At 38.8% G+C, this 15,313-nt stretch overlaps 1 protein-coding gene across 8 annotated transcripts in view; it reads right to left on the bottom strand.

Annotated features, from left to right (window-relative positions):
- GRIK1 (glutamate ionotropic receptor kainate type subunit 1) overlaps positions 1-15,313 on the bottom strand; it is a 359,894-nt gene that overhangs the window by 91,857 nt on the left and 252,724 nt on the right. For all 8 annotated transcript variants that reach the window (XR_012494071.2, XM_074326228.2, XM_074326232.2 and 5 more), the window contains exon 7: positions 2,443-2,586. Coding sequence is in view for 7 of the 8 variants with exons in the window: in XM_074326228.2 (XP_074182329.2) it covers positions 2,443-2,586 (144 nt within the window). In the remaining variant the exon portion in view is untranslated. The remainder of the gene's footprint in view (positions 1-2,442; positions 2,587-15,313) is intronic.

Here is a 15,313-nt window from a genome sequence, read left to right as displayed (position 1 = left end):
GACTTGCTCCTTTGTATTATTTATAATTATAGTTTTGGGAATTGTTTAGAAAGTGATAGTTACTAAAGTAAAGGGGAAGTTTTGGGGCCAAGTACCTTATGTCATGTTTCCCAATAAAACCTGATACCTGCAAAGTTTTGTTGAATTATATATGTCTTGACAGAAACCTGTGCATTTGATCACTTTTGTATGTCTTAGTTTGCCTCAGAATTCCCTGCATGCCAATCCTTCAACAGGCTGGGGCATTGCTCCTGGTTACCCCCCAATCCCATCTTCTCTGCAGATACCTACACTCTGCCGAAGGTAGCATATGGCATCCTGACTCAGGAGACAAAAGAAAGGATGGGCTAAGGGAGCTAAAGGTTTCCACAGCATTCCTCCCATCTCCCTTCCACCTCTAACCGTAGAATCTGAGAATGGGGGGTTTACTCCTTGGAGTAAATGTATGAAAATTGCTTTCTTGCTTTCAGTGCAGTCCCTCATCTTGGAGCTTATTATTTCTTTAAATATGTCTACATGTGATTTAGTAATTTCACCTTCTTATGCAAGTTAAATACAAGCAAAAAGGGGCATGGGGTGTTCTGAGTGTCTGATCTCAAGCTTTCATGTGACTACATGCCTCTCCTTGCACCGGGATGAGATAAAAGGAAACCAGCTGTTTTCTTCTTTAAGATCAAGGTGATCACGATGGTGATTCAGAACATAAACATGATTACTGCAGGGAGAGGAGTGGCTGTGTGATATGTTTCCATTAGACATAGGTGTCAGATTTATGTATCTGACAGAACGGTATTTTATTTTATGCCTATTGGTGCTTTCTTTGTTGTTTTGTTGTTGCCAGTTTTGAATTCATGGCATCATCCTCAGTAAACTGCGTGAGGCTCTTATTAGTTGTCCATTCCAGTGGTAAGAGAATAGCTAATATATCCGATTCTTAATACCTTCCTGCATGGTTTTCACAAGTATTACTTCACTCTTTATTCCCACAATAATGCTGTGAGCTAGAAGATGTTAACCCCATTTTATAGATGAGAAAACTGAGACACAAGGAGTTTAAGTAACTTGTCCAGGTGACATTGCTCATAAATGTTAGTGGAGCTGGGATTTAAAACCAAGCAATCAGGCTAGGACTAGGTGAGGTAGGAGAGGGGCTCAAAACACAAAATTTAAGAATATATTCCCTTTTAGTCTCCTGTGAGTGCAAAGCCCAAACCTCAGAGTAAACGCTTCCTTAAACCACGTGTTAAGGACACTTCTTTGCTGCTTTCTCTGTCTTAGTCCCAGCTTTACAAATAACCTTGCTTTGGAGTCTGGTACTATTAACCCTTATCCATCCTGCCTCTCTGGTCCTCATCCTCATGGATCAGAGTCATGTTTAATGGGGAAGTAGATTGAACAGCCTGAGAGACAGTCTGTAGGTGGTGAAGAGACCAGCAGAGATAGAGACCAAAGCTGGTATCTATCTTTCTTTAGGATTTCTCCCTTGCTCTTGCTGGGCATTTTTCTCTTGTTCTTTGTTTCTTCCCATTCTTCTCTTTTATGGCTTTGTCTCACCCCAACCTTCTGCAGTACAGAGAGGAATAAAGCTACTGTTCACGTGAGATGTAAATCTCTGTATCCCATAGAGAAAGCATTAGAGCAGCCTCACAGAGTGCAGTGTATACTCAGTCAGGCCTGACCGCTCCCAAGTGTCTTATTTCACCCTGTCAAGTCCAGAAATACCCTGAGGTGTGTGTTGGGGTCAAAGGTAATCCAAGGCTATATATCCTTAAAAAGTTTTGAGATCTTAAAACAGGGTCTTGTGAAGGGAAGTCAAATCCTCTTAAAGAAAAGGAAAGGGTCATGAATAGTCCAGGATCTCAGGACAAGAGTGAAGAATTCTCCTCCCCCAAATAACCTGTCCTCTTGCTAAATACTTTCTGTCCTGGGTAGGTTTTCAATGGAACTGAACTTTTCCAGTTAGCTGATAAATGGCATAATAATCAGAATATCATTAGGGCAAAGAGTTCCTTCTGTTCAATTCTGTACAATCCAATACTTAGTAGACCACTGGATTATGAGCAGACAAAGTAGGAACTGTCTCTGGTTCCCTTCAGTGATGGACCACCCACTCCTTGATGCAACAGGCCATGGAATAAGCACCTATGAACTCTATAAACATGTGTGGAGGGAGGCCCAGCAGCAGGTGAGGCCATAGTTGAAATGAAGGAGGATGAATGTTATGATCTCGTAGCTTCTTTAAACTTCTCAGCAGCACACTGGAAAATTTCTGGTGGTTCTAGACAAGGTTTTACCCATAAAATCCTAATCTGGTTGAAGATGGCTCCTCCTCCCTTGTAGACATCATGCCAACAGAGCCATATGGAGAGGACCACACGTAATGGACAAGTCAAATCGTGCTAAGGGAAAGAAAGAATGGGGCTGTAAGTGAGCAGCACTTGCCTCTTTAATCAGGTTCATAAATCTGGGTCCTAGGCGCCATGGTTTGTGTCGATGGCACTGTAGGGAGCTGACGGTCAGCTGGGAAGCCCGGTGAGAGGCAATGGCCACCATGTACACAGCATCATACATCAGAGCTGCTTCAGTCTGTCGAGAAAAACACACACCACATTTTCAATTCCACCTTTCCTTACCTTCCTTTACTTGTGGAATCACTCTGCCTGCTTCCTTATCCCCGATTTGTCTGATCTCAACAGCCATTTTATTCTCCAGCTGAACAGTTTTCATTCTCCAATAACTGTTTCTCTCTAAAATAATACCTCATACTCCAGAGTAAATCGGAGTCATGGCTCTGCTTTGTTTTAGTTCTTAAATAAAAAACAAAAAAGCAACTCAGATCAGCCACAAAAGACTTGATTGAGAGAACAAATAATTTGGGAGTGTCTTCTATGTTAAAGCATGGTGTTAAGATCAACTATATTGAGTTAAAAGCTACTGATGTTTAATATCAGATTTTATTTCTGGTATTTATACCTATTATCAGTCTCTTTACTTGTTTACATTTAATGGAAAGAAACTGCTAGAAGTAAAACTAACAGGTAATTTCCAGATAAGTACTGCTGTGTTGGTCACTTCCATTTACCAGAGTCAAGAAGATTGTAGTCATGAAATTAACTTGAACAGGAGATTTGGGGAAACCCTCTGAAGAGCAGACATGTGTAACTTCCTCAGAATATGTGTGCATTTTCCAGCATTTGCTTTCCTGATAGAGATTGTAAGTAGTCATTCCTTTTGGGGGCTGGGCATCTCAGTCTTCCCTTCTTCACGACATTTCTCTTATGTATAAAATTTCACCTACTACTGCTAGCATTTTATAAAATATACTGCCCTGTGGTTTCTTTAAGGATACAATCTTATAATGCCCTCACATTTTACTTGAGTGCTTTTTAAGCAACTTCAAATATATTAGCTCATTTGAAATTCTTAACAGTCTCACAAAATAAGCAGAACAGACAGATAAAAAACTGTTCACCATGTAGGAAAACTGACCTCCAGACAGTATATTGATTTGGGTAGGGTCATATATATATAGTCAATAACTGGTAGAGTTCAACCAAGAATTCAGGTTGTAGAATGAAGATAATTACGTGATTTTCCCAAATCAGGTGATTCATTCAGTATTTACGACACAGGTACGGAGCATGTCTCTATAGAGAAGGAAAGGTTAAGGATGACTATACCTTGCATGCTATCAGTCTTTGAGTCTAGAGAATATCTCTACTTTAAATCATTATTATCCTGTACAATCGTTGTCATTGCCTATGTTGTATATACTATTTAGAGTCATTTGTTTTTATGTCTGTTTCACAATAAGAATGTAAGTTTCTGGGTAGAAACTGTTCGACTCCATCCTTTAATGTCTAGTATAATTGGCTAGAAAAGATATTAATACAATTTTTGCTGAAAGAATTAATGTTGTTTTATGCCTTAAAATATACTTTTGTGAGAACTGTATAATCCCAAGATTTTAAGATGCATTTCTGTGATACATCGTTTTACTCAAACTTAATGATTGACATATAGAAATTAGATTGATGGCAGTGATTGTTAAAGCTTAAAAACATTTTGATCATTTCTAATCAAGGCTGATATAATCCACTTGGTAGATGAGAAAATTGAGGCTTAGGGAAAATAAGTGACCAGTCCAAGACCATACAGCTAATTAGCTGTACGGCCAAGGCTTGAACCCACTGCTGTCCGATTCTAACACCCATGTTCTTATCACTCCGCTCTGCTATACTCATTTGATTTAATTGAGGGAGAGTAGTCTACTGGCAGAATGAGGGTGTTTTTTGTTTTTTTTAAAGATTTTTTTTTTGGGGGGGAAGGGGAACAGGACTTTATTGGGGAACAGTGTGTACTTTTCCAGGCCTTTCTTTCTAAGTCAAGTTGTTGTCCTTTCAATCCTAGTTGTGGAGGGCGCAGCTTAGCTCCAGGTCCAGTTGCCATTGCTAGTTGCAGGGGGCACAGCCCACCATCCCTTGTGGGAGTTGAACCGGCAACCTTGTTGTTGAGAGGACACATTCCAACCAACTGAGCCATTTGGGAGCTCAGTGGCAGCTCAGCTCAAGGTGCCGTGTTCAACCTTAGTTGCAGGGGCAGAGCCCACCATCCCTTGTGGGAGTCGAGGAGTTGCACTGGCAACCTTGTGGTTGAGAGCCCACTGGCCCATGTGGGAATCGAACCGGCAGCCTTTGGAGTTAGGAGCATGGAGCTCTAACCACCTGAGCCACCGGGCCGGCCGAAGTTTTTAAAATGCAATCAATTATAATAGCTGATATTTATCGAGCACTTGTTATATGTCAGGCGCTAGTCTAAATACTTTGCAAACATTGCATATTCACTATAACCTTCATTGCTTTGTGGATGGAAAATCAGCAAGGTTAAATGATGTCCTCAAACTGGTGGTGGGAAAGCCAAGATTCAAACCTAGGAAATTAGTGTTAGTGTTCATGTTCTCAGCTGCAAAGCTGAGCTGTCTCTAAGCTATTTGTCTGATAATTTTCAAATTATAATAGTAGCTCAATGATAGTCAATAGTCATTGACAATTTACTACACACGAGGCACTATATACGTTTTACATGCGTTATCACTTTCAGTACTAAAGTTAAACCTTTGAAATAGGTATTGTCCCAATTTTACAGACAGGGAAATTGAGGCGTGAAGATGTAGGACATAACTAATGGAGTGAGGATTCCATCTCAGGATGAAAACATAGATTTCAGAGCTCATGCACTTAGCCACCAAGCTATGGGGACCTGGGCCTTTTTAGTGGTGGAATATACTTTTTAAATAAATTTGTATGTGTATTCACTATGTGGCCGAGTGATTGATTTGATAGCGAACGGTGAGGAGAGGAATTTCAATGATCTAACTTTTCCATAAACTTAACTAAGAAAGTATTTTGACTTTCTTTGTTAAGGCTGCCTCTGCACTGGGCTGGGTAATAACATGGTTCAAAACTAGAGGCCTGATCTGTGCTTTTCAAACAAAAAGAAGAAACCCATTTATTCTGAAATGATGCTTCCCCTCGTCATACAATGTTTTCTTAGACGGAGGAGATGTTTACTGTTTTATAGCACTATAAACTACTGCTGAATTTCCACCCCCTTTCAGTTTTGTGCTGGAGGCCTGCTTACCGCCAGCAACGCTGAAGTCATTTTAGGTAAATGTAAAAGAAATTGGCCTGTGTTTCAAATTTTATTTTTCCAAATGTGTTTACATTCACATTTTATTTACACTGAAAGCCTGGGTGAAACCACATTGCTCAGTGCCCGTAAGGGAATCTTTTTTACCTCAACATGGATCATGAAATAAGCATATTAAAAGTGAGCTTCTCTACCATGCACAGTATTTTGGTTATTACGAATGTGCAAACAAGGTTAACTCAGAGGGTTTGAGATGGTTAAACCCTGCACATGCCAAAGAAAGGACTGGCCTTTGGCTTCTGGGAGATAACCTCTAAACCGTGGGAATATTCCTCCTGATCCTAGTGTCTTTGTACCCCTGGGGTCTTGGGTAATGCCAGCTAATTTATATGCTAACAATGTGATTTACGGTGAATGCCTATTTTTGTTCACCTGGGGCCCCAGGCCATGCTGTATCAGCTTGGCCCATAGAATGACTGGAGACTGAGTAACTAAGGTCAGCTATGTGGGTGTTCTATGCCAACATGACTGACCCCCAATAAATTCCCTGGACACCAAGGCTTGGGTGAGCTTCCCTGGTTGGCAACACTTCATACATGTTGCTGAGAGAATGAAGCACTGCCAGTGCAACTGCCCTGGGAATGAACCACTACAAGCTCATGCATGATTTCTCCTGGACTTTGTCCTTTGTGACTTTTTCCTTTGCTGAATTTAATCTATATCCTTTTGCTGTAATAACCTATAACTGAGTATAACAGCTTTGCTGACTTCTGTGAATCCTTCTAGCCAATTATCAGACCTGAATGTGGTCTTGGAGACTCCCAGTATGAACCAATGAGATGCCACGTCACCTTAGGGATGACGATTAACAACATAATATGGCTTTATAGAGTCCCCACATTTTGCTGTAACTGTCAGAAAAAACTAGAGGAGATCAGGGTGCTGAAGGAAGACCTAGTCTTTGGAGAGCAAATAGACAAAAATATATAGATTTCTCATCTTTTCTCCAGATTTGGAAACATTCACTAACCTGATGTGGATAGAAAGGTAGTTTTCTAGGAGGGATCTGCTCCCAGATAACACTTCTCCCCTCATTTCCTGAACTTCCCTCTCGCTTGGTATTAGCAGTTTCCTTTATTAAAATCCAAAGGTCCCACCTATAGCACAGAACTAACAGTAATTTGCTTCTTAGTACGAATTAGCTAGTTTCTCTCCTGATATGTGCCTCATAGAAGTGATGAGAATTCTGATAAGGGTGGGAGAGCTAGTGTGTTGCCTATAGCAACCCTACCAGGAAGTGCAAGCTTGTGGGCTTGGATGCTGCTGGGGGTGCCAAAGTTGTGGGAGAGACAGTGAATTTCCCGAGTACCTGGAAGTAGGGAACAGCAACCCACAAGCAAATTGGGCTTTGGAAACAGGTTGGGGAAGTAGCAAAGATAGCACCACGTACTCACAATCTAGAAATTCAACAATTAGGGCAGCAGCTCCCCCAGGTTTAGTGAGACCTGTCACAGAGCTTTAGAGAGAGAACAAGGAATTGGGAAAAGAGGACTATATGCGGAGTTGGAAAACACTCCTGTGTGATCCCACTGGTCATACAAGGTCACACGGGTCCTTGGTAAGGGGCCATCTTCATCTACAAGCACAAGCCAAGGAATGTGTCTCTTGTAAACAAATGAAATCTGTCTCAGTATTTCAAAATGTCTTTTTATTTTCTTCTTTTTTATTGACTACACATTGGCAAAACAGCAGGTACCATCAAGAAAATTCCATTCTATGTCCTAGAGTCTTATCTAATTTAATCTATAGAGTAACACTGTAAAGTATTATTATACAGATTTGCAGATGGGCAAACAGGATCAGAGAGGCTAAATAACATACTCAGGTCATTTAGTTATTCAGGGGACATAGCCAGGACTTAGAACTAGGTTTTCCTTATCCTGAAAGGTCCACTGAATCCCATTGCCTAGTGTCTTTCATCAGAGGAGTAGCAGTGGACTCTCAAGGTGAACACTCAAAGATGTTTTCTCTGTGTGTCAGGATTATAGGAAGTGCTCACGTGTTAAAACAAGGCTACTGACAACTTCATATTTGAATGCATTGGGAGAACTGGGAAGACAGATGATGACAGATGAATTTTGTATTGTTTCCATGACTCTTATGCAGTATTGAATCATACACAATTTGGGTTCACATTCAGAGAAAAAGCCATCTGAGAATGGGCCACTTCATTATCCCAGTCTGTCCAAAAGCCAAGGGGTGAGAAAAATTTAAATCTAGTGAAAAGGAATGAAGGAATGAAGTAGATTTTATAAAGTCACTCTAAATTTCTACTAAGTTAATTAACAGTTCGGTTGATAAAACACTCTTTCTAATCTCAAGATGTTTTTAAATAATGAGTTTCACTATTTTTGAACTCTATTGACTCAGTAACCGTTTTCTTAATTAACTCATTTTTCACCCTAATTTTAAAGTCAGTATTTTTTTCTTCAAATCCATGGATCTTTTTAAGTCTAGAGACAAAATTTTTGAACTTGGACATGACTTCTTATTTTCAGATTTGGACGTATTATGATATATATACTATTATTTGAAGATATTTTTAGTGCATGAAGTTTTATTAAATGCTTAATAGTTACAAATATTAAAGAGGAAAATAGATAAGTAAATGGGAAATAAAAAACACATGGGTTTTCAATTTTTTAAAAATCCTATATTAATTATATATTCATATGGGCATCTGTACATGTATGTGGCATACACAAAAATATGACTATAAAGGGCTGCAGGGAAATTCACCTGGGACAATAGTAGGATCATACAGAGAATTTTAGAGAATGCAATTTTATTACAGTAATGACATTAAATTTTAATAGTGATTAGTCTGTGGAAATTTTTTAAAATAATATTACTTTAGAATAATCTCTGTCTTCACTAATCGTGCCTCTTATTTATAGGAACTCTCTTTAAACTTTTATGAAACTATTTCAGGGCTATCTGAATATTTCTCATTTAACATCCAGAGTCTCAGGAGAAGCTCAATTTGTATTCACTTGGTACAGTAATTCCTTTGTTAAATACATATTTATTGAAGGCTTGCTTTGTACCAGGCCTTTTCTAGTCCTGGGGATAGAGCAGAGCACAAAAAGGACAGTCTCTATCCTCACGGAGTTTATATTCTTGTGGGGTGGGAGAGATGCTGAACAAACAAATCAAAATATAACACATTGGGTCTAGGAAGGGATAGGAAGAAAAGGAAAACGGGTTAAGGGAGAGAGAGAATAAAAGGGAGGGGAGTACTATTTATTATGTAGTGGGTTCCAGAAGGCCTCTCTGGTGAAGTAGCATTTGAGCAAATTTGAATAGAGGAAGCTTCTAGGCAATGGGGGGCAACAAATGCTAGAGACACAAGAATGAATGAAATGCAGTACCTGAGATATATAGACCTAGTGGAATTGAAACTGCAGGGTGGTTTACTTTTAAGGTAGAGAAGAAAGATTTGAATACAGAGGCAACTTGAGAAAAAATTTTGTTAACACTGGGCCCACGCACCCATAGGGTGAGTTGTACGATTGTATTTTTTTTTCTTGGTGGGGGAAGGTGGGCATTATTTTTTTGTTCACCTACATAATTTATTAGATATCATAGATTTATAAGTTTTTTAAGTTCTAACAGTAAGCATATAATACAGATTTGTAAAATGAATAAGCAAGTTAATATGTAAAATAATGTTGATGTCAACAGTACATAGTCCAAAGAAATTTTTGTTCCCCATGAGCTACTTCTTTTTTATTTAAAAAATTTTAAATTATAGTTGACATATTATATTAGTTTCAGGTGTAAAACTTAGTGATTTAACATTTATATACCTATGAACTAATCACAATATGAGTAAATTTAGTAACTATCTGTCACTGCGCATAGTTATACAATATTATTGACTATATTCCCTATGCTGTACATTACATCTCTGTGACTTATTTTATAACTAGAAATATGTACTTCTTAATCCCTTGCCCCTTTTATGCCCATTACCCCCACTTATCTCCTCTCTGGCAACCATCAGTTTGTTCTCTGAATCTATGAGTTTGTTTCTGTTTCATTTTGTTTGTTCGTTTGTTGTGTTTTTTTCAGATTCTACATGTAAGTAAATTCATACAGTATTTTTCTTTCTCTGCCTGACTCATTTCATTTAGCATAATACTTTCTAGGTCCATTCATGTTGTTGCAAATGGCAAGATTTCATATATATATATATACACATACATATATATATAGTATACATATATACAAGATTTCATATATATATGAAATCTTGCCATTTGCAACAACATGAATGGACCTAGAGAGTATTATGCTAAGTGAAATGTGTATACATGTATATATATATATGCCACATCTTCTTTATCCATTCATCTATTGATGGACATCTATGTTGCTTCCATATCTTGGCTATTGTAAACAATTCTGTAATGAACATAGGAGTGCATACATCTTTTGTAAATAGAGTTTTGTTCTCTTTAGATAAATACCCAGAAGTGGAATTTCTGGGTCATATGGTAGTTTTATTTTTTAATTTTTTAAGGAAACTCCATACTGTTTTCCATAGTGCTGCACTAGTTTACAACCTTAATAACAGTGGCGTGAGAGTTCCCTTTTCTCCACATTCTTGCCAGCATTTGTTATTTGTTGATTTATTGGTAATAGCTATCCTGACAGGTATAAGGTACGATCTCATTATGATTTTGATTTGCATTTCCTTGATAATTAGTGATGCTGAGCATCTTTTAATGTGTCTATTGGCCATCTGTATGTCTTCTTTAGAGAAATGTCTATTGAGGATCTCTGCCCATTTTTTAATTGGATTTTTTTTTTTTTTTTTTACTATTGAGTTATATGAATTCTTTATATATTTTGGATATTAACCCCTTATTGGGTATATCATTAGCAAATATCTTCTCCCATTCAGTAGGTTGCCTTTACATTTTGTTGATGGATACATTTGCTGTGCAAAATATTTGAGGTTTGATGAAGTCCCATTTGTTTATTTTTTCACTTTTGTTGCCTGTACCCAAGGAGATAAATGAAAAAAAAAATATTGCTAAGAATGATATCAAAGTGTTTACTGACTATATTCTTCAAGGATTTTTACAGTTTCAAGTTCTACATTTAAGTCTTTAATCCATTTTGAGTTTATTTCTGTAGATGATATAAAAGAATGCTCTAATTTCATTTTTTTTTTTTTGCATGTATTCGTCCAGCTTTCCCAACACCATTTATTGAAGAGACTGCTTTTTTTTTTTTTTTTTTCCCCATTGTGTATTCTCGGTTCCTTTGTCATAGATTAATTGACTATAGAAGCATGGGTTTATTTCTGGGCTCCCTATACTGTTCCATTGACCTATGTGTCTATTTTTACGCCAGTGTCATGCTATTTTGATTACTGTATCTTTGTAGGATAGTTTGAAATCAGGGAGCATGATACCTCCAACTTTGTTCTTCTTTCTCAAGGTTGCTTTGTCTATCCAGGGTCTTTTGTGATTCCATATAAAATTTAGGATTATTTGTTAAGTTCTATGAAAAATGCCATTGGTATTTTGATAGGAATTGCATTGAATCTAAAGATTGCGTTGGGTAGTATGAACATTTTAATGATATTAATTCTTCAAATCCATGAACATGATATATCCTTCCATTTATTTGTGCCTTCTTCAACTTTTTTCATCACTTTGAATATGTCCTGCCAATTCCTTCTGGCCTGTAAAGTTTCTGTTGAGAAGTCAGCTGATAGTCTTATGGGAGCTCCCTGGTAGGTAACTAACTGCTTTTCTCTTGCTGCTTTTGAGATTCTCTCTTTGTCTTTAACCTTTGGCATTTTAATTATGGTTTGTCTTGGTGTGGGCCTCCTTGAGTTCATCTTGTTTGGGACTCTCTGTGCTTTCTGGACTTGTATATCTATTTCTTTCATCATGTTAGGGAAGTTTTCAGTCATTATTTCTTTAAATAGATTTTCAATTCATCGCACTCTCTCTTTTCCTTCTGGTACCCCTATGATGTGAATGTTGGTATGCTTGATATTGTCCCAAAGGCCCCTTAGACTATTCTCATTTTTTTGGATTCTTTCTTCTTTTTGCTGTTCTGATTGGGTGTTTCCTACTACCTTATCTTCTAAATTGCTGATTTGATCCTCTGCTTCATCTAAGCTATTGTTGATTCTCTCTAATGTATTCTTCATTTTGGTTACTGCATTCATCATTTCTGACTTGTTTGTTTTATGTTTTCTATCTGTTTGTTGACGTTCTTCCTGACATCACTAAGCATTCTTATAACCAGTGTATTGGACTCTGCATCTGGTAGAGTACTTGTATCCATTTTGTTTATTTCATTTTCTGGAGGTTTGTTCTGTTCTTTTATTTGGGAAATGTTTCTTTGCCTCTCCATTTTGGCTGCCTCTAGTTTTTGTTTCTATGTAGGGCTGCTATGCCTCTCAGTCTTAGTAGAGTGACTTTATGGAGTACGTGTCCTGTAGACCCAGGGGTACAGTCTCCCTGCTCACCAGAGCCAGGTGTTCCAGTTATGTCACTTGTGTGGGTTGTGTGTGCCCTCCTGTTATAGTTGATACTTGATTGCTGTTCGTACATCACTAGGAGGGATTGACCCTCAGGCTGATTGGTTGTGAGGACTGGCTGTGACTACACTGTTGTGCAAGGGCTGCCCATGCAGAGCAGAGTTTCCTTTAGTAGGGCTCTGGTGCCACCCAGTCTCTGGCTCAGTTCAAAGCTGGCCACTGGGCTCGCCAGCCCTGGGACATTGTGCAAGAGGACCCAATGCAGGCCAAGTTCAGCAGCCGTCTGTATCTTGGCCAGGGCCACCTGGCATGAGCCACAAAGCAATACAGAGATGGCCACTGCCCACGCTGTGCTTGGGGGTGCCTTGAGAGGCCAAGCTGCAAACTAAGGCTGGCCGTCACTAGTGCCAGTCTTAGGGCTGCTCAGCTAGAGGTACAGGACATGCTGAAGCCAGATGATGTTTGTCTGAGTTTTGTGAACCTTTGAGAGATTTTAGAAATGTCTGCAGCATGATCCAAGGCAGGCTGTTTATACAGAAAAGCCACTGGAAGAGGATTGGGTGTGGTGGAAAATTAGATGGGGCAAGATCTCAGGGAATCACTAAGGCTGGGCAGATGAAAAGTGATAGCCAGTTTGATGGAGACTCAGATATGGCATCTGCCAGTGTCTGCACATAGGGATTGGGAGGGCTCAACAAAGAAACAATGGTTTTCACCAGCTCCTCTGGCTAGTAGAAAGCTGCCCCTCCAGCCCTCATCCTATATCTATACAATTCAGTTTCTCCCTTTTCTCCCTGGAGGCTTTGAGCTGCTGTCCTAGCGCTGGAGTTCAGAGCAAGTCTGTCAGTAAGTATGTCCATGTGTGGTCCCTTTAAGAGGGGTACCTGCGAGTGCAGCCACCCTCTATCTCTCTCAGCTACAATCTCTGCTGGTTTTCACAGCCAGAAGTTATGGGGATTTATGTTTTCAGCACTGAAACCCTGGGCTGGGAACTCTCACTCCTCGGGGTGGGGGTGGGGGGACCTCCACAGCTGAGTTATATCTCCCAATTTTTAATGGTCATACATGGGTGTGGAACCAGCTCGTTCCATATCTCTGCCCTGCCTAGGAGTCTCAAGGTGGCTTCTTCTGTATGTCCGTGGTTGTAGGGCTTTAGTTCAGCTAGACTTTTAGGTGATACTCAATGATAGTTGTTCTGTGGTTTAGTTGTAATTATGACGTAGTCCTGAGAGGACTGCAGCATTTACCTACTCCACCATCTTGACCAAAAATCTCTCCTCAGTTACATTTATTCGTAGGTATTTTATTCTTTCTGATGCAGTTGTAAATGGAATTGTTTTCTTTATTTCTTTTTCTGATAGTTTGTTATTAGTTTATGAAAATGCAGTAGATTTCTGATTATAATTTTTTATCCTGCAAATATACTGAATTTATTTATTTGCTCTAGTAGTTTTTTTGATAATTTTTTTAGGGCTTTATAGATATAGTATCATGCCATAAGCAAATAATGCCAGTTTTACTTCTTCCTTTCCAATTTGGATGTCTCATATTTCCTTCTCTTGTCTGATTGCAGTGGGTAGGACTTCCAATACTATGTCAAATAAGAGTGGCGTGAGTGGGAGTTCTTGTCTTGTCCCTGATCTCAGAGAAAAATATTTCTTCTTTTCACCATTGAGTATGATGTTAGGTGTGAGTTTGTCATATGTAAATGTTCTATGTGCACTTGAAAAGAATGTGTATACCACTGTTCTGGAGTAGAATGTTGGGGTGTGCTTTCTTGACTCACCAATTAGTCCATTGGATGTCCTTATACTTGCCCACTAAATTTTCTGTGAGTTTATTTGTACATTTCTTTAGCCACCTCTACTAGGAACAGAAAGGAAACACTGAACTGTAAAAGGGCATCTTTGGATAAATAAGGACCAATATTATGCTTCACAGAAATCAATTTCTAAGCTATATCTGAAGGACCTTCTAGCATGTCTACCACTTCTCTGGAGTAGTATTGACATGACCTGACAGCTACTGTACCCACTTTTATAGCACCCTGCTAAGCCACCATCTTCTATTCTGATAAACCCCCATTTTCCTTTTTATGGTTTATAATAATAACAATAATAACAGAGCCTAAAAACCCCTTTCTTAGGTGAGATGATAGCAATAAACTCTAGGCAGAATGGGACCTCTTCCATCTACTGGGACTCGGCTCTGCCATGCTTCTGGCCCACAGGACTGCCACTTGCCCAGGCCACTGTCATCAGCCTTGGGAAGCAGCAGCACCTCATGCTCAATTTGGTTCCAGTGTGAATTGTATGGCTCAGTCTCTCTCATTCAACAGTTTTCCTCACCTCAGTCAATATATACAAACTCTTCTGTCAGCTCAGTGTAACTGGACACAACATATGCTTTATTTTAAGCCATACTTGTGTATGTAATTTACCATACTTGGTAAATTAAGCCATACTTGTGATGGATATTTAATCTTAGGCATAAATCCACATCTGCGTTAACAGCTCCAAACTAACTCTTTTAGTGGTACATACTAAGTACAGACAGTAATTGTTTTAAGTGTCATCCTGTGATAGAAATCTTGCAGGGAGTTGGGGGTGGGCAGAGGATTTTGAAACTCATTGGAATTACAAATCCAAGTGAAGAGAGTAAAACTAACAACCAAGACGAGAAAAAAATAGCATACTATTACCATCTCTCTCTTTCTCATCTCCTCTCTCTCTCTCTCTCTCTCTCTCTCTCTCTCTCTCTCTCTCTCTTTCTTTCTTTCTTTCTTCTCCCTCCTTTTCAGAAGTCTAGCATTTCCCTGGATATCCTCTACTTTTTCTTATTCAAAGCAATGTTTCAATTCACCCCAAGAATCAGTTGTAGCAAAGTGCATTCCAATGTTATTTCTTACATAACTGTATATTTTAAGAGTTATTTCAGGTTTGAAAAACAGTCAGGGACCATGAACATGGTAACATTCAGAACAACTTCATTCATTTATTTATTTCTTCTTTTAATTTATTCCTCATAAGAAAGTGGAAAAAGAAAAAATAACCAAGTTCATGTCTCTGTGAGGGGATACCTTTCGGTTATCAGTAA

The sequence above is a fragment of the Rhinolophus sinicus genome, chromosome 17, assembly GCF_057876585.1.
Source record: "Rhinolophus sinicus isolate RSI-liver-muscle chromosome 17, RSI-T2T, whole genome shotgun sequence".
NCBI classification, from domain to species: domain Eukaryota; kingdom Metazoa; phylum Chordata; class Mammalia; order Chiroptera; family Rhinolophidae; genus Rhinolophus; species Rhinolophus sinicus.
The sequence above is the reverse complement of the archived record's forward strand: the minus strand, read 5'-3'. Positions and strand labels throughout refer to the sequence as shown.